General features: G+C 45.0%; 1 protein-coding gene and 1 pseudogene across 1 annotated transcript; both read right to left on the bottom strand.

The window, feature by feature from the left end:
• Positions 1-473: 473 nt before the first annotated feature.
• Prpf38b (pre-mRNA processing factor 38B) lies at positions 474-9,408 on the bottom strand. Its single transcript, XM_041650569.1, has 6 exons — positions 8,854-9,408; positions 5,781-5,849; positions 5,368-5,519; positions 5,225-5,285; positions 2,495-2,718; positions 474-2,045 (listed from the first exon to the last, which is right to left on the bottom strand). The coding sequence occupies exons 1-6, from the start codon at positions 9,130-9,132 to the stop codon at positions 1,202-1,204; spliced, it is 1,629 nt and encodes a 542-aa protein (XP_041506503.1). The 5' UTR covers positions 9,133-9,408; the 3' UTR covers positions 474-1,201.
• A 6,621-nt stretch (positions 9,409-16,029) lies between these two features.
• Positions 16,030-17,775, bottom strand: LOC121433028 (annotated as a pseudogene).
• Positions 17,776-18,294: the final 519 nt, after the last annotated feature.

Below are 18,294 nucleotides of genomic sequence, written 5' to 3'. Positions count from 1 at the left end.
CACAAAACTGCAGACATTTTACCAGTTTCCACAATGCTTTTCCTTACATGTTAACAAATGTGGGGAAGCCAACACCCAGGATAAAGGATTTAATCCAGTATTTATTCCATACTCATGATGGTTTTCTGAAATCAGAATACAAGTCATAAGAACAATCTATCAAATAATCTGCTGATAGTCTTAAATAACGCAGCACTGCATTACTGTTATACTGTTCCTAGATTAAGTTTAAAAACTCAAACAGCAGTCTTCATCAATAAAAAAAGTTTTCAATTTTAAAAAAAGGATACTATATCAAGCTGTTTCATAATTTAAGTATTCTCCATTTATAAAAATGCTTTGGAAGCTTGAGGCTTGAATGCTTCTCTGCCCGCGTGCCCCACCCGCTCCCCACCATTTGTTAGTATAGGGCTGCTGCAATGCCAGGCTTTACACGGCTTTTTAATATAGTACTTTTAAAATCTGAGAAAGAATTCAAGGAGGGGAAAAGCACATGTCAATGTATTTTTTAAAAAAGAAACTAGGTGAATAAATTTTAGGCATACTAACAATGTCCCTTTGAGGTAGAATGCTAAAAGGACTTTTGATCAAATCACAGCCTAATTTAAACCTCTCATAAATTTTCTCTAACATTAGCTGTGGAGAATATTAAGTATAACATATTAACAAGAGCTTCCAAGGTAATATACAGTGGACAAGAATGTTAACCCTACAACTGTTGCCTTCATGTATTTCGAAAGCACATAATTCTCCTAAAACAAACATCCAAGATCCATTCCCAAAGTCTTTAGCATTCTATTTTGAAAAGCACAGCCATGCTAACTTCAGTACACAACCATAATCCCACACCTACAAAACAAAATAGAATTAGTGGCAGTTTATTGCCTTATACAAATTTAACCAACATGGCAACCATGCCAAAGGAATTAAAACATTTTCAGGACATATGTACAGACTGTACATTTTAAAAACAAACAAAATGCAAGAACAATCTGTGCATCATGTGTAACTCAACTGGGTGAAAACAATGCAATAATATATGGGATTACAAAGGCACTTCCCTACACAAAAAGAAATGAAAACACAGCCTACAGGGAGCTCAAAGAGTGCATAACTACTGCACAATCTTAACTTGGGGGGAAAAAAAGCAGAATTTAATCAACATTTATAGGATTCAATGTGATCCAATTTTACAAAATCTTCACACAGTCTCATCTTTGTTTTTATGTTCTCTTTCTTGGCTCTCTGGTTCTACACTCTGGCTCCTCTGATGATCCTGTCTGTCTGACTGGTCCTTGCCATCCCCATGATCTTTCTTGTGGGAGCGGTCTTGGCTTCGGCTGCGCTTTCTAGACTTCTCTTTGCTAGGGCTGTGTTCTCGTTTTCTCAATTTTTCAACACTGCCAGTTCTTCCTTGACTGCCACTTCTACTTCTTTTATTTGACTTTTCTTTGCTTTCGTTTTTATGTTTGCTTGACTTGTCTTTGCTCCTGCTCCTGCTCCGTTTCCCTGCATTTCTGCTTCTGCTTCTACTTCTGTGTTTCCTTTCTCTGCTTCTACTCCTGCTGTGTTTTTTCTTGGAATCTTTCTTGTCGTCTCTGTGGCGCCTATCCTCCTTGTCTTCTTTGTGCTTCTTCTCCTCTCCCTCACCCCTACTCCTCTGCTCCTTGGAGCGCTCTCTCGATCTCTCCCGGTCCCTTTCTCCTCTCTCTTTATCATAATCTCGATCTCGTCTTCGACCTCTCTCATTTTCTTTCTCTCTTTCCCGATCCCTGTCTCTTCTGTCCCCTTTCCTATCACGACTTCGACTGCGACTTCTATGCCTTTCCCTACTCCGGCTGCGCCTGCGCTCTAACCCCCGATCAATACTTCGGGATCTTCGCCTTTCCTTCTCTCTCTCTTTGGCTTCCCGCTCTAGTCGCTGCCGTTCTTTCTCTCTTTCTAATTCTCTGTCAAAACTAGAAGATCCATGGCCCTCCCGGTGATGACTTCTACTTCTGGATCTTCTTGGAGATCTCCGTGGACTCAGTGATCTCCTTGGAGACCTAAGAAGAGGGAAGGAAGAAACCAGAGTAAAGAAAACATTGTAAGGGATAGGGTATTTGCAGTTCAGTAGACACTTGCCTGATACGCTGTCGAGCCATTGGAACCAACATTCAGTAACATTCTCCAGTACTCAGCATACAAGAACCAAACAAATACACTCTAAAATTTCATCACCTCACATACACACCAAATATTTGGACAGGTATAATTTGGGGTAGAGTGCTTGCTTAGCAACTATTTCTATGTCAATGCTAAGCAGCAAAGGGGTACAAGAAAATAAATGAACTGTTCTCAGTATAGACACACAATTTTACTGAAAATGTGATGGAAGAAAAACCACCATTTTTGGAAGGATAATAACAAAACAAACATATTCTAAGAACTTATTACTCCCCAGGAATCACCAACTTTGCACAGGCCTATCTTAAAAAATGGTAGTCCACATCACCTGGATCGCCGGCGCTCAACATGTCTGTCTATCTCCTCAACCCCTTCCTTGCCATCTTTTTTAATCTTCCTAGGCCGGGTCTTAATCTGTTGATCAATATTCTTCTGAACTGGAACTGGGATTCTTGGAAACAACGTAGAGAACCACTCCAGCTTTGTGAGAAAGGAGCGAAGCATTTCTCCAATGGTCATTACGCAGCCTCCGCCAGCTTTCACATCTAGGTCCTATGAAACATAAAAGACACCCTACTGGTTAAAAAAAATCCATTATCTCAACATATACGTGAACACTAAAAAAGAAAAAAAAATCTTTTTACCATCTTTGGAATCAAGTATAAAAAACTAATAGAAAAATTTTAATTTCTGTATCCTAATCTGGCAATGAATGAAGAATATTTGGGCTAATTGTATACATGCAGGTGAGAACAAACCCTGCAGCCTCTTGGGCATAAAGGGAACTGACTCACTCATTAATGAAAAATATGAAAAAGCCCCCTACATTGCTAAACTATGTGGAACAAGTGATTTAAATTTATATTCCACACACCTACACTTGAGGACACATTTGCACATATCATACCTAGCACTGAAACCTAGCTATGTAGGAACTACTTTCAGATAATTCCTGTCTAAAGGTTATCTTCTAACAGCTGCAATACAAAATGAAGCCCTGCTAAAACTGGAAGCAATAGCAAACCAACTGCCATGAAGCAGTGAGGTTTCTAAAGTTATGTACAAAATAAATAAATGAACAAATAATTGGAAACGCATAATCCATGATGACCATTGTCTCTGAAAAGGGTCATTACCGCATGAAGGCCTTCTTGCTATGCCCTCTCACAGCTCAGGACATGTTAGTCAGCTATTGTCAGTCCCAAACCTATAGTGCAAGCACACAAGGAAAGTGAGATTTGTTATCTAAACAGGAAAACAAGAGCTAAAGGTAAAACTGCTTGCACTCACACACATTTAAGTGTTCAGATATACAGTATTTCCAAATATAATCGCTGCAGATATCTAAAGAAGAAAACATACGTTAGCTCAAACAGAGGACCTCAGGCTTATAAATACAATATAGAACAGATAAATCAGAAACATTCAGAAATCTAATACAGCTTAAAAAAATGACATGCCTTTTTGAAGTGCTTTATTCTTAACAAAAGCAAAAGAACCAACCAAAAACAAAACAAAAACTAATGTAAACCAGGTGGTGATGGTGGTGCACACCTTTTATCTTAGCACTCCAAAGGCAGAGGCAGGCGGATCTCTGTGAGTTCGAGGCCAGCCTGGCCTACAGAGTGAGTTCCAGGACAGCCAGGGCTGTTGCACAGAGGAACCCAGTCCTCTCAAAATCTGCCCCCCTACCCCAAAACAAAAAACAACCATCCATCCATCAAAACAAAAAACAACCAACCAATAAAGAAAAGTTTAACAATTATGATTTTCACCTCACTGGAGTCTTTGAAACAAACAGCCAAAACCAGGAAAGGAAAATAACCAGCACTGTTGGGCTCGACAGGCATGCCTGTAACCTTGCATTAGGGAGTAGGCCAGGATCAGGTATTCTGAGGCCAACCCAAGTTACGTAAGACCTTGTCTTAAAAAAAAGTTCCTGTCGCCTACATTAGTGACCTTTTTTAGGGTGGGCATCTAAACAAAATGAAATTTTTATGAGAAGCATGAATTCATCAAACGATAACAAAATTCTTTTAAGACAAGGTCTCCCTATATAATCCTGGGTGGCCTGGGATTTACTATGTAGACCAAGCTGGTCCACATTCAGCAATCCACCTGCCTTTGTCTCCCAAGAGCAGGGATTGAAAGTGTGCCCCACTAAGCATCAAACAAATTTGTTTGACCTCACAGAAGCAGCTGTTAACTATACCATATAAACTAGTGATACCAAATAGTGATAAGAATAAATATACTGATAATATAGCTCACAACTGAGTATATGCTGACACTATAGTCTTCAATTCGTGAGTAAATTAATACAGGTATGATTTTAATCTTCTCTCGTCTCAGGGCTTAAGATGGTGACCAGATTTAGACTAAAAAACCCTAATCTAAGGAAAAGAAATGTGGTGGGCTTTTTGGGGGGGGGGGCAGTGTTGGGGTTCAAGCCTAGAGCCATGTACATTGAGTATGAATGATTAAGTTTTTAAAAATTTTAAGCCGGGTCTCTAAAAAAGTACACCCTGCGTGGTATACTGGATTACAGGTCTGAGGTTGCCCTGAGTAATCTGGCTCAAAAAGAAAACAAAAGAATTATAATTATTTCCTCACCTTGGAAAAGCATAATTGTCAGGCCATTTAAGCCAATCCCAACTCTTTGTAGCTCTGAACTTATAAGCAAATATGAATATTGCCATTTGAAAAGGGCCACGTAAACCCCCAACTTCCAGTGGATTTAAATGCCCACAGCCACAGCAGTACATGCCTTCTCCACTGTATCCACCTCCTTAGACAGTCGCTACAGCTGTCCAAGTTAGGATCAACACAGCACAGTGTGATTTGGAAGAGAAAAGGTTATTATTCAAGTTGTTAAAACAGAGAACTCTTAAAACATTAAAATAACTTAAAAATTTAACCTAACATAGAAAGTCATCAAATCTCAGCAAAAGTAGGACTGAAGAAATAAATCTACAAAAATTCTGAAGACATTAAATCCAACAAATTAAAGATCAACAGCAGAGTGACCGAAGAAAGCCGATTCCGCCTTCTGACATACCTCCTCATCATCAAGGAAGGGCTCAAACCAGTCCCACAGGTCTGTAGGAGGTTGTGTATACCTAAGATCATGAAAAAAATACATTAGTTTATGGGATTTAAAATAAAATGCTCATTTAAAAATGTAGATAAATGCATGTTCACCTTATATACATAAATCCAAGGGCTCTAATATACGGAGAGTCTGTATGTGTTATGAGACCCATCACTTGCTTTCGAGTTAACTTCAGGGTGAATAATTTGTATAACAGACAAAAAGCGGTAGAAACAATGCCTCCTGTTCCAACACCTCGAACCTTTACAGGAAAACAGAGTTAATAAAAATTAATAAACAGATACTTAATACCCATCGATTTGTGGTTGTTTTAGATATCAATACCATGATCTAGATTTAAAAATAGAGTATAAAAAGTAATACTTCTCCAAACCTAATTCAACAGAGACTTGAATTTTACATTTTAGAAAATTTCTAAGATCTGCCAATGAATTGTCATTTAGCTTTCCTATAAACTTAGCAGACAGAAAAACTGGAAAAAAATGCACGTACTTCTACTTACCCCTCCGCACATCCCCGTCTGGCCAGCTGTCTTCCTGCTTCCTTTCTCCCATGGCTCAACATGTGTGACCTGAAAATAAAAAAGAAGAAGACAACAAACGTTCCTACTCTGAATCTTCCGAGTAAAGCAAGCTCAGCTGATTAAGAGCAACTCTCCCCAAGAGTCGCGCCACTGCAGTGCGTTATCCACACCACCCTGTACTCACACTACATTATAAACCATCTTTGGGGAAACCGCTCAGACACAATACTAACAAAACTGGCTTGTCTTCAAAGCAGACAGCTCGTTAAACTAGCTGTATAGACAGGTCATACTCACAAGGAGGTCAGGAAAGTTCTACAATTTCCTACATTCGCAAAAATTAGTATTTGGCAGTATTTTATCTTTTATGTAATTTAAAAAAGTTCTCTAAGAAAAAAAGCTTTAAGATTCCTCCTAAATGGTGCAGTTTTATGGGGTATTTAAATCCACATCACAAAATTAAATGTTTTCTAGGGCTGCTGCTGCTCAGTAGCAGGTAAGGTACTTGTTTAAGGCCTGTGGTGGGGGTCGGGATGTGTGTGTGAGATGGCATCTCACTCTGTAGCCTGGATCTCACTACTTAGACCAGGCTGGCTAAGAACTTTACCAAGATCCTCCTGCCTCTGCCTCTCAAGTGTTTGGATTACTACCACATTTAGCTTGGGACTTCTTATTTCTAGTTTTCATCTGGATCATGTTCATTCTTAAAGATTAAAATCACAAAGCCACAAGATCATATTGCCTAACTGCAAACCCAGAGTATAAAATAAAGCTAAGCGTGAAGTCATTAACACATACCAAATGTAACAAACGATAAAGTACCATCTCTGCTAAAACAGCTTTACCTAAAATATAGCAAAAAGCTACCACTGAAACAGACAAGCCAAAAAATACTAGATCTGTTTTTGTTTCCTAAAACAAATCAACCTCGCTCTTTATTTCTGTCCATACACTGTAACACTTCATTTCAAGTGGCTTTAGACAAAAACAACAAAACCCCTATATTCAAAATGAAGCACAAAAAACCCTACATTAAGTTGAAGCTGTTTTGCTCAGCTCCTGCAGTTCTTTCCTGTTCCCAACAATTGAACTGTGAAAGCCCCAGTGCTAGGAGCTGAACCGAGGGCCTTGTCCATGTTGGGCAAATGCAGTACCAGTTTGGATTGAGCCACAACCCCTTCTATCCCAAAGGGAACCCAAAGGAGTGGATACAATGCAAAACTGAAAGCCTATAAACGTCAAAGATTATTTGATCCAGAGAAACTCATAATAAGTTTAGGTCATGTTTTATGGTTTTATTTCTAATTATGTGCATGAGTGGGTCTGTGGAGCCCAGAAGGGTCTGATCCTCTGGAACTGCGGAACAGGAGGTTGTGACCTACTAAATGTGGATGGTGTGAACTGAACTTAGGTCCTATGCAAAGGGAATATATGCTCTTAATCCATGGGGCATTGCTCCTTCCCCTGAGATTTCAGTTTTAAAAATGAATTTAAATATACTCTAATGGAAAAAGCGGTCTCCAAATACAACATTTGAAATTAACTTGAAAGATTAGTCTATATTTTAAAACAACCTGTCAAAAAGCGCAGGGACCCAATTCTTCAAGGTTAACTGCATAAACTAACAACTATTCATCATCCTATATCCACACTGAAAGGGTCTTACCTTCCAAAAGTTAGTTTTACAAACATCTACTCTGACTATCAGTTACACCTACATTAACAAGCTTTTGTAAGAGAACACCAAGAGGGCTGGTGTAATCTCTATCTCCAAAGTTAAGATTTTCCCATAAAAAGCAATTAGTATCTCAAAAAATTTCTAACCTAAACACGTAACTGGGAGAAAAGGAAGTAAAATAAAATATAGAATTTCTTTTTGGTAACATCTCCACATGTATATTTAGATGACACAAAATATATTTGGTCTGTCTCAAGTTTCTAAGTGTCAAGACAAGAAAAACTCGATGTATTTTATTTTACATGCTCTAGCAAAAAAAATGCTTAAAAGACATCAAGACTATTAATACTCATTAAAATATAAATTAACTTCGGAGGCCTGGAAGGTATTTTTTTAACTACCTAATTTGCAAGGAAGTGGAGAATCTAGTCAGTGAGACCAAAATCAATGGCCCAAAACCAAACCAAAAAAAAAAAACCTAATTAGCCATTCATTTAACCAGGGAAATGCATTTATGGCGATTGAGCATGATTAATAGTGCATACCTCTACCTGCGACCCTGGGCTGCTCCGAGCCTCGCTGCAAGACTGAGTCAATCCTGCTAACGAAACAAGAACTGAGACACGAGTGCAGTGAGGAGGCGCCAGGTGAGCTCCCCAGCACAGCCAAGCCAGCACCGACCCTGCCGCAGAAGCCCAGGGCCCAGAGGATTCTAATTATGCCCAACGCACAGGTGGCTGAGACCTCCGACTCCTGACTTCCTGCTGGGAACATTTCCAGGCCTTCTGTACACCTCTCTGCACCGGCACACCGCGCCACCCTCAGCCCTCCCGCCCCACCCCGACACACGCACACTAACCAAGTCTGGTCGGGGTTGGAGAGTTAACGAAGAACGCGGGGCCGACACGCAAGTAATTACTCCAGCAATGCCGCTGGCCCGAGGGGCAGCGGAAGCACCACCAAGTTAGTGCTTGGTCGACACGGGTAAAAGGGAGTCATTTTTAAAATGGTGAACTTGGACGGGCTTCTGGTAATACTTTTCTCCTCTCCCTTAGCCCCTTTGCCCAACAGCTCCCTGGGGGACAGGCAGGAGGTTGGGGCAGGTTAAAGATCGATTGTGGCGGGCTCGCCCGGCTCTTGAAAAAAAGAAAAAAAAAAAACCCAACAACCCACGGAACCTGAAAAGGAGAAAGAGGGCGGCCCTAGCCCGACCCGTCCCAAACCAGCCAGGAGCCGCACTTCTCCCTCCGCCAACTTTCACCCTCCCCCCCCCCCAAAATCCTCGGGTCTCGGGGAGGGGGGAGCTTCCACCGGTGTCCGACAACCCGCTCTAGCGGACTCACCCCCAAACCGAGGGGCCTAGGGGCTGCGTACCTTAAAGTAGATCTCGTCCACCACCTCGTGGTAGGTCTTGAGCTCGTAAAGCTGCACTTTGAAGTAAGGCGACGACAGGATGTTGGTGAGGATCATGGGGTTGAGGTTCATGGTCTTCTCGTTGCCCCACAGCGGCAGTACGTTGCCCTGCTTGCCCGACACCGCCGGCTTGGTGGCGCCGCCGCCGCCGCCGCATGGCTGCTGCTGCTGGGCCACGGCCGCGGCCGCCTGGTGCTGCGGTTGCGAGTTGCCTGTCAGCGCGGGGCTGTTGTTAGCCATGTTGCCGCGGCAGGAAGGAGGGAGGGAGGAGGGGGAGGCCCAAGCTCGATCGCGCTCTTCGGGACAACGGTCCCGGACCTACTCCATGGAAGGCCGTCGGGCCGGGGAGCCCGCCGCGTTGTGCCCCAGCCGAGCGTGGGACTGCAACTGGGACGCCGACACACGGACTCCGAGCCCGGGGCGGACAGCAAACTCAAGCCGCGAGGACGCCGGGCGCAAGGGACAGCGGCGAGCCAGAGAGCACGATCTCTTCCGCCAACTGCCCCTGGGAACAAGATGGCGGGCCCAGCGGAAGTGACGACGCACGCCCGGGCGTTCGAGCTAAGCCCGTGGCCAATCAGAGCCGCCCGGGTGGGCGGGCGGTTCCTTTTCCTGGTTGCGCGAGGTCGCTGCTGGTTGGGTCCGCTGCGGCGGTCCCTGTGCCACCCTGGTGGGTTCCTCCTGGGAGTTCGGCCCCAGGGGAAAGGGATTTAGACTCGATCGCTGTGTGTTAGAGTTTGAATCGGTGGTTAAGGTTTTAGAGGCAGGAAGGGGGTCTCGTCACCCTAACGCACTGCTCTTGGCTAATGCGTGACTCTTTACTCCTACGGAGCTTCCGAGGTCTCAAGAGTTAATTCTGTTAAGATTCCCCAGAAAGAACTAGGGTCAGGGAATCCCACTTCTCCGTACGACTCAGATAAAGGGTCCTTGAGCCTTTCTCAGAGAAGTGTCCAACCGGAAATCGTAGACAGCCTCAATTTTCTCACATAGGATTAGGATAGCGCCCCCCCCCCCAACAAAAAAACAACAGGGTTTCTCTGTGTAGCTTTGGGGCCTGTCCTGGAACTCGCTCTGTAGACCAGACCGGCCTTGAATTCACAGATCACTTGCCTCTGCTTCCTGAGTGCAGGGGTGGCCTTCACCCACCGCCACCACCCGTTTTTTTTTTTTTTTTTTTTTTTTAAAGACTGTTTGGAGCCTGATCTGGAACTCGCTTTGTAGACCAGCTGGCCTCGAACTCACAGAGATCCACCTGCTCCTGCCACCTGAGTGCTGAGTTTAAAGGCGTGCGCCATTGGCTATATTGGGATAACACTTTAACTGGATTGTGAATGTTAAAGAAAGTACCCTCAGCTGGGCGTGGTGGTGGTGCCTGCTTTAATCCCACTGCTGGGGAAGAAGGGGCAGGCCAGTCTTTGAGTCTGAAACCACCTGATCTACATAGTGAGTTCCAGATCAGCCAAGGCTCCACAGAGAGATCAATCTCAAAAGAACAAAAAGAAATAGCTGCTACTCTACCTGGAGTGCTTCTATAGAATCAAATCTCTCTTTTATAATTTTTAGATAGGGACATAGTATGTAGCCCAAGCTGGCCTCAAACTCAGGACAATCTTTCTGCCACGTCTTCGGGAATACTGGGATTTCAGTCGTGAGCCACCACGTGCAGTGAGATAGTTACATGGCACAGCTGCACTGGGCTGGGCACCAGGGGTGGGGGTGGTGAAATGGTATAAAGGAATCATCAAGGGTCAGTTCTCAAAGGCTACCGACAACTTAAGGTGAATGGAGTTTGACAGTTAAGTGAAGGCAATAGCGCTCTGATGTATCTTTGGATGGAATGGGGCGGACATTTCACTGGCAGAGAATAGCCTAAGCATAGAAGTCAAAATCAGGTTTACTAGCCGCGCGGTGGTGGCGCACGCCTTTAATCCCAGCACTTGGGAGGCAGAGGCAGGCGGCTCTCTGTGAGTTCAAGACCAGCCTGGTCTACAAGAGCTAGTTCCAGGACAGGCTCCAAAACCACAGAGAAACCCTGTCTCAAAAAAGAAAAAAAAAAAATCAGGTTTACTAGGTGGTAAATAGCACAGTTGGCAAGAGGTTAGGAGATAGGCTTCTGGGGGAGTAGTGGTGATAAAATGCCTATAATGTCACAATGAAACAGTAGAAGTTTAATAATACTCAAACCAAGTGTTAGCCCACATCTTTATAGCACATGTGTCTATTTACTTAAATCAGGCTAGGTTTGGTTTTGGTAGCCACATCTGTAATGCCAGCATTCACGAGGCTGAGGCAGATCAATCATGAGTCCAAGGCCAGTCTGGGCTATGTAACAACAACTTGACTTTTAAAAAAATCAAGCTGTTGGTGTTTTGTTCAATGACAGAACACATGTTTAGCACATGCAAAGTCAGTTTAATCCCAACACATTTGCATGCTTCTGTGCACATTCATGTACACACACGTTAGGGGCTGTGGATGTACCTCACAGGTAGAGGCTTTGTTTAGCTAGCAGGACATTTAGCCCACCACTGGAAAAAGAAAATAGTTCACACATATAATTGTACCACCGACCTTAATGTCTACTTTGTATTACTAATGCTAATATTTCTGGCTTCAGTCCATTTTTGCAGAGATTACCAGAATAATTCCAGGGCACCTCTGCTCCTGGCTGCCTCCTTAGCCACAAACTCAACTGAGTACCATCCAATGACATTTTTCGTTCTATTTCATTTCTGCTTGTGTTGTATCTGACTGTTTATTCTTTCCTGGAAGCTTTCGGGTTAGGAAGTTTCAAGGCAGAAAATCTTAGTTTCAGCAGTATATACACAAAGGGGGTAGAGATAGAAGAAAGGATGTTGGGAGATGGGCAATGAGTTGAAGCCAACTGCTCCCCAAACTGAATCCTATTGATCACCCCTCAGAGGGAAATCCATATGCAGTCCTGGTTTGTAAGTCAACATTTTGTCAGTGACTAAATGACATAAGTCGCTTTGGGTTCTTTGAGGGGATTGGTGGTAAGAGAGGAATGCTCCAAGGAGGAGGTCCAGCAGGGTCTGGGTTGTGAAGGTGAACTTTCTGGGTGGAGGTCTATACTGTGGAATTGTAACACCCGATTTTGTGTTATACCCTCAGTACAGTTCGCGCGCCCCTGTACCGAACGTGAGTCGAGCAAGGGCCTGGAGATTGAAAGAACACAGAGAGAGACCAGGGTCATTCGAAAGGAGATCAGCCGAATGCCAGTTTATTCAGAATTGGGGGAGTCCTTATCTACCTAACTGCTGCACAAGGATCTCGGCCCAGGCAGGTGGGAAATTACCATATTAACAATGGAGTAAATGCCCTGCAGCTAACCACCAGGCGGGGCAGGGAGAGCACAGAAACACACAGGAAGCTTAGTTAGCTGATCATAAACTGTCCCCAAGAATGCACCCCAGGAATAAGGGAGACCAGGGCCCTACATGGAATGAATGAAGTGTGTTACTAGAGGAGAGATTTATTTGGGTCATAAGTTCAGAGGCTTAAGTCTGTCATCACTTGGCAGTGTTAGTTCTGAGCCTGTGTGTGCCGGTGTTACTGGTGTATCTCTCTCTGGGCTGTGTGTGCCGGTGTTACTGGTGTATCTCAGGGCTTCCCTGCCGAAGTATCCACGTTCTTGTGTCCTCCAGCAAGGGATTTGATCAGGACAGATGGTTAGAATAGACATAGAAAATTAGAAAGGGGGCTGGAGAGATGGCTCAGAGGTTGAGCACACTGGCTGTTCTTCCAGAGGTCCTGAGTTCAATTCCCAGCAACCACATAATGGCTCATAACCATCTGTAATGAGGTCTGGTGCCCTCTTCTGGCATAGAGGTATACAGGAGGAACATTGTATACATAATAAATAAATCTTAAAAAAAAAAAAAAAAGAAAATTAGAAAGGGAAAGCACTCCCAGTGGGAGTGGACTAGTGAGCTGAGAGAAAGGCTCCAGAACTGTGGGCTGAGAGCCGCCTGACACTTTCAGTGCATTTACATACCTGCCCCTCTCTGGTTTGTATATGGTAGGCTTCTGTTGAACGTGCTCCCTTTGCTAGTGAAGCATGGGTGTGGAAGGGAAGGGTTTCCTTTCAGTCTTTTTTTTTTCCCAAGCAATTCGCTGCTTCTTTTTCTCCTTTTTTTTTTTTTCTTTTTTTGAGACAGAGTTTCTCTGTGTAGCTCTGGCTGTCCTGGAACTCATTCTGTAATCCAGGCTTGCCTCAAACTCAGAGATCTGCCTCTCTCTGCCTCCCGAGTGCTTAGATTAAAGGCATGTGCCACCATCACTCAGCACCAACTGGCTTCTTTTATATGTTGATTTTTATTATTATTTTCATCATCATCATCATTATATATTTTGAGACAAGGTCTTTCTTTCTTTCTTTCTTTTTGATTTTCGAGACAGGGTTTCTCTGCAGTTTTTGGCGCCTGTCCTGGAACTAGCTCTTGTAGACCAGGCTGGCCTCGAACTCACAGAGATCCGCCTGCCTCTGCCTCCCAAGTGCTGGGATGAAAGGTGTGTGCCACCACCGCCCAGCCTGAGACAAGGTCTTTCTATGTAGTCCAGTTGTCCTGGAACTTGATATGTAGACCAGGCTGATCTTGAACTCACAAGAGATCCATCTGCCTCTGCTGGGGTTAAAGGTGTGTGCTACCATGGGCTAGCATTAATCCTCTTTTTATAAGATGTTGTTCTTAGCTGGGTGGTGGGGGGCAGAGGCCTTTAATCCCAGCATTTGGGAGGCAGAGGCAAATGAATCTCTAGATTCAAGTCCAGTCTGATCTACAGTGAGTTCCAGAACAGTCAGAGTTATACAAAGAAACCCTGTTTTGAAAACAAAACAAACAAAAAAGAGTTGTTCTTATTTTTATCTTCTTAAATTTATATGTATGTGTGTTGAGCGTATGCCACGTGTGTGGGTGCCCTTGAAGGCCAGGAGAGGATTCAGTTCTCCTGAAGCGGGAGTATATGGGTGTGGGAACTGAAGTGGAGTCCTCTGGAAGAGCAGCAAGTGCTCTTAACTGCTGATCAGTTTCACCAGGTCCCTCACGAGTTTAGTTCATCTTGTCACGTTTTCTAGTCTCCTTTCTCCTGCACCCCGAGGCAGAACATGATCAGGGAGCCTGTCTCAGAGGAGGTTACTCACCTTAAGTCACGCAGGAAGCAGAGAGAGACAGGAAAGGGTAAAGATAAGAGAAAGCTCTCAAGAACATGCCTTTATGACCTCCCTCCTCCAACCAGACCACCTCTGAAAATTTCTACTACCCTCCAATAGTTCATTTAAATTATGAATCCATCAGTGGGTTCAGGTATGTCCACACTGTAGCCCGCAGGCTACCTGTGGTCCAGCACTAATTCATCAACTAATTTCATTTATAATTTGATTAGGAGAATACTTCTCAATTCTCAAAAGAGTTCGTTTGCATGGAACTGCAGCATGAACTTTGTGTCGGGAGTGAGGGGAAAGAGCAGCTTCGCTCTCCCATGCCCTGCACCTTGAGCACTTCCCTGAAGCTATACTGACCTTGACTAAGGAAGCCAAACATCGTGACCTTGATGCTGGAAAGACTTTCAGGGCTAGCTGGCATTGGGAGTTTTATTAAAGATATTTAATGTCGGCTTAAGCATGAGAGTTAAGAGAAAGACGCACTCCAGAGGAAGTAATACACAACAGAATACATGTGTGGGCCTCTCCAAGAGTCACAGAAAGCAAGACACCTCTAAGTGTGGCATGGGCTTCTCAGGGAGTGAGCACTTCGAAACTGGGCAGTGGTGGTACATACCTTTAATCCCCGCCCTCAGGAGGCAGAGGTAGGTGGATCTTTGTGAGTTTGAGGCGTGCCTGACCTGCAGAGAAAGTTCCAGGACAGGCTCCAAAGCTACACAGAGAAACCCTGTCTAAAAAAAGAGTGAATACTTCATACTAGTCATAGAAGCCATTTTGGTGGTTTTCAAACCCAAAGGTTAAGAAACCTTTTTTAGGGGCTGGAGAGATGGCTCAGGTTAAGAGCACTGGTTGTTCTTCCAGAGATGCTGGGTTCAGTTCCCAGTAACCGCATGGTGGCTCACAACCATCTGTCTTATGCTCTGTGCTGGCATAAAGGCAGACATGAAGACAGAACACTCTTACATAAAATGAATCTTTAAAAAGAGAAACCTTTTTACCCCCCCCCCCCCCACTTTTGATAAGAGGTATACATGAAGTGGCTCTGGGTGTGCTTTGGATGAAATTACAATCTAATACGGTAAAACCAGAAGCTCTTGGATTGCACAAGGATTTAAGGCATAGCCCTCCCCTATAACCAGGGTTCTTGGTGAGAGTCCCAGAAAACTGCAGGTTTGTGAATGGGAAAGCAGGTGGCCATAGGCAGCTGTTAATTGTGCAGGAATTCTTGTTCAGCTGCTGGTGAGAGGTGTCAATCAGATGCTTGAGTTGGGGGCTTTTTTTCCCTTTTCATCCTCTCCCCGTTTTGTCTGCCTTTCTCTCCTGCCTTATTTGTAGATTTCAATGTTGCGGTCCAGTCAAAAGGCTGGCTGTGCCTGGATCCACTAATAAAGCCAGAGTTCTCCTGGTGATTGAATGCATCAACCTCGTCTTCTTTTTTTCTTCATGTAATTAAAGTTTATTTGAACACAAACCCCTTTCTCTGTCTATAAGATTGTTGTCAGCAGTGTCAGCATGTCCTGCTAAGGGGACAGATTTCTGCAGGTGTCTAAAGCCAGGTCTTTGGCTCCCACATGCTTCTCTTACTCCGGCAGATACATCCACACATATTGTTGCTAGTCTCTCCAAGGAAGTCTCCTGTTCTCATGATTTCTTCCGAGAAAAAAAGGGGACCTGGGTAGAGACGTGGGCTGCTTTTGAGTAGATGAAGCCATTACACTATACCTTGAGGTCTCTGTGGCTAGCTCTACTGCAGGTGTCCACTGAGGCTCTTCTGTTTGCCATTTTCTGTGGGGGATGGGGCGTTTTGATTCTCACAGAAAACGCTGGCCTGTGTCACCAAATGGCTGTGTTGACCTCCACTGAAGCAGCTTCCCATGGCAGTTTTGGTGACTGTGCATTAATTGCATGGCCAGCTCATGCTTTCTCTTAAGCAGGGACTACACCCCAGTTTGTGCTTACCCCACGCTTTCTGAGTTCTCTTTGGACAGGGTCTCAGCCGCTGCCTCGGCCCACGTCTCAGAGAGAATGTAGGAGTCATGGAAATCTTGAAGCAGTTTGACCACCTCTAGGTGGTCGAACTGCACAGCATCATCCAGGGCAATGTTGCCCCACCTGTCCTTGACAAAAGGATCCCTTTGCGAGCCTCCATCAGAAATTTGACAACTTCAATGTGTCCTTCAGCTGCAGCAACATGCAGGGCGGTGCGGGAATTGTAGTTTTTCTGCTCCACGTCCATGGCCCACAGAGCAAACCTTCACAAAGCCGAGACATCTCCACTATATGCAGCAAATAACAGGCCATGGTCTTGTTTCAGGCTTCCCCTTCTTCCTTCTGTGGGCCTAACTTCTGAGTACAGTGCTGCAGGTTGTCATAGTTGTGGAAGTTAAAGAGACACCGACTTCTGGCAGAAGCTGATGCCCCTTTGGCTGTTCCCCAGCTTGTCTAACGGAGTGACAGACACATCATCCCCATGGCATTGGGTACAACCAGGAGGATGGCTTCTGACACAGCTGAGTTGGCTGCAGACCCACACGGAAGGCAAACTGGCCAGAGAAGTCATTCATGCCGCAGGAGTGCATGAGGCTGAGGGTCTTACGCACTTAGGACGCTCTTGCCTGTGATGGGGCAGATGTCACCGCTGCGAGGGTGGCTGCCGCGACACTGCCTGATTCATAGGTAACCTTGACCGGGCACACCTGGAAAGAGAGATTGAGGGCAGCCATCATGTCCATTCCGCTGGGGAAGCACTTCTTTTCCTTGAGGCAATAGCTGATGGTGTAATTCCGATCCCCAGTTTCCTTCTCCGACTGGACTCTGGCATTGCCGAACCCCGTGAATTCCTTCCCAGCCATCTTGTTTAGATACTGCAGTATGAAACCAAACTTCTCTGCATTGTTAAAGTCCATCTTGGTCAAGGAGCTGATGACAATGGCACCAGCCTTGGCCGTGGAGTTATGGGGGATTCTTTCCTCATTGAGGAGAGTTGGTTATAGCGCAGACCCCTGGGTTCCTTGCCCACAAACTTGTGCGCATAGTCAATGCCTATAGTGCTCACAGAGATGGCATAAATGAGGGGCTTGACAGAGAACTGCAGGTAGAAAGGGATCTTCGTGTAGCCCAGAGTGCTGCTAACCATCTTCGGTGCCCCAGGAAACACCCCCAAAGGTCTGTGTTTGACTTGGCCAGGTGAGGGATGTAGGCTTCTGCTTTGCCTTCAGTGAGCTCTTTGGCCCGTGAACTCCTTAAAGTCAGGAATGACGAACTTCTTTCGGAATGCCCGAGTCAGGAGCACAGTGTTGGGGCTTACACACTTTTGGAGGAGATCTCGGTCTAAAAGGCCACCACTGCTGGGCCCTTGGACCATGCACTGCATCTTGCTCATGCAGTCCTGGAGCCGTGGGGCTGATGTCTGCACTCCAGTGGCTTTCAGGGCCGTAGAGAACTTGTGGATGGGGCTCTGTCCCTGTCCCTCAGCAATGGTATGGAAGAGCAGGTCACCAAGTCGAGGCAGCATGCTGCTGTTTGATGCATCATGATCCCTGTGCTGCAGCAGGCTGGTGGCTGTACAGGGTCCCCTTGCCCTGTGCTGTGGCCTCACTGTGGTTGTCCCGGACGACCCCGCCCGGGAGTGGGCCCCGGGCTCTGGTGACCCCAGCCTTCTTGCCAGCAAGAGCGTTCTGCAGAGCCCTCATGGAGTGCATGCCATCTCCGGCAGAGCAAGATGCTCCAGACCAGCGAGCAGCAGCAAGGAGGGAGGGATGAAAGAGTGGAGGCTGTGCCTAGGGGCGGGAAAACGGTCGCATGAACTTCTTATGGCAAGGTTTGGAACCTTCCCCCTCACCACTACTTTTCTCCCTCAGAAATTTTGATGTGTCCTGAATTTATATGTAAATAAAATAGATATACAGACAATGGGGATGTACGTAGCTCAGTTGGTAGAATGCAATATTAACATTATATAAGCACAGAATTTAGCATGTGGACACTGGAGGATCAGAAGTTCACAATTATTCTCTAACACAGTACAATCCAAAGATACACTAATTTGATATTTACGTGTGGTAGTTTGTATGTAATTGGCTCCTGTAAGCTCATAGGGAGTGGCACTGTTAGGAGGTGTGGCTTTGCTGGAATAGGTATGACCTCGTTAAAGGAAGTATGTCACTATTGGGGGTGGGCTTTGAGGTCTCACAGTGCTCAAGCCTGCCCAGAGCCTCAGA

The sequence above is a fragment of the Microtus oregoni genome, unplaced genomic scaffold (genome assembly GCF_018167655.1).
Source record: "Microtus oregoni isolate MIOR12 unplaced genomic scaffold, Mior012 000000F_ref0000247, whole genome shotgun sequence".
NCBI classification, from domain to species: domain Eukaryota; kingdom Metazoa; phylum Chordata; class Mammalia; order Rodentia; family Cricetidae; genus Microtus; species Microtus oregoni.
This window is presented reverse-complemented; position numbering and strand designations above follow the sequence as displayed.

Coding starts and splice junctions, on each gene's coding strand:
- Prpf38b (XM_041650569.1), bottom strand. CDS start 9,132: ATGGCTAACAACAGCCCCGCGCTGACAGGCAACTCGCAACCGCAGCAC. Junction 5,850..8,853: donor TGGACGAGATCTACTTTAAG/GTACGCAGCCCC, acceptor TTTTATTTTCAG/GTCACACATGTTGAGCCATG. Junction 5,520..5,780: donor AGACGGGGATGTGCGGAGGG/GTAAGTAGAAGT, acceptor TTTCCTGTAAAG/GTTCGAGGTGTTGGAACAGG.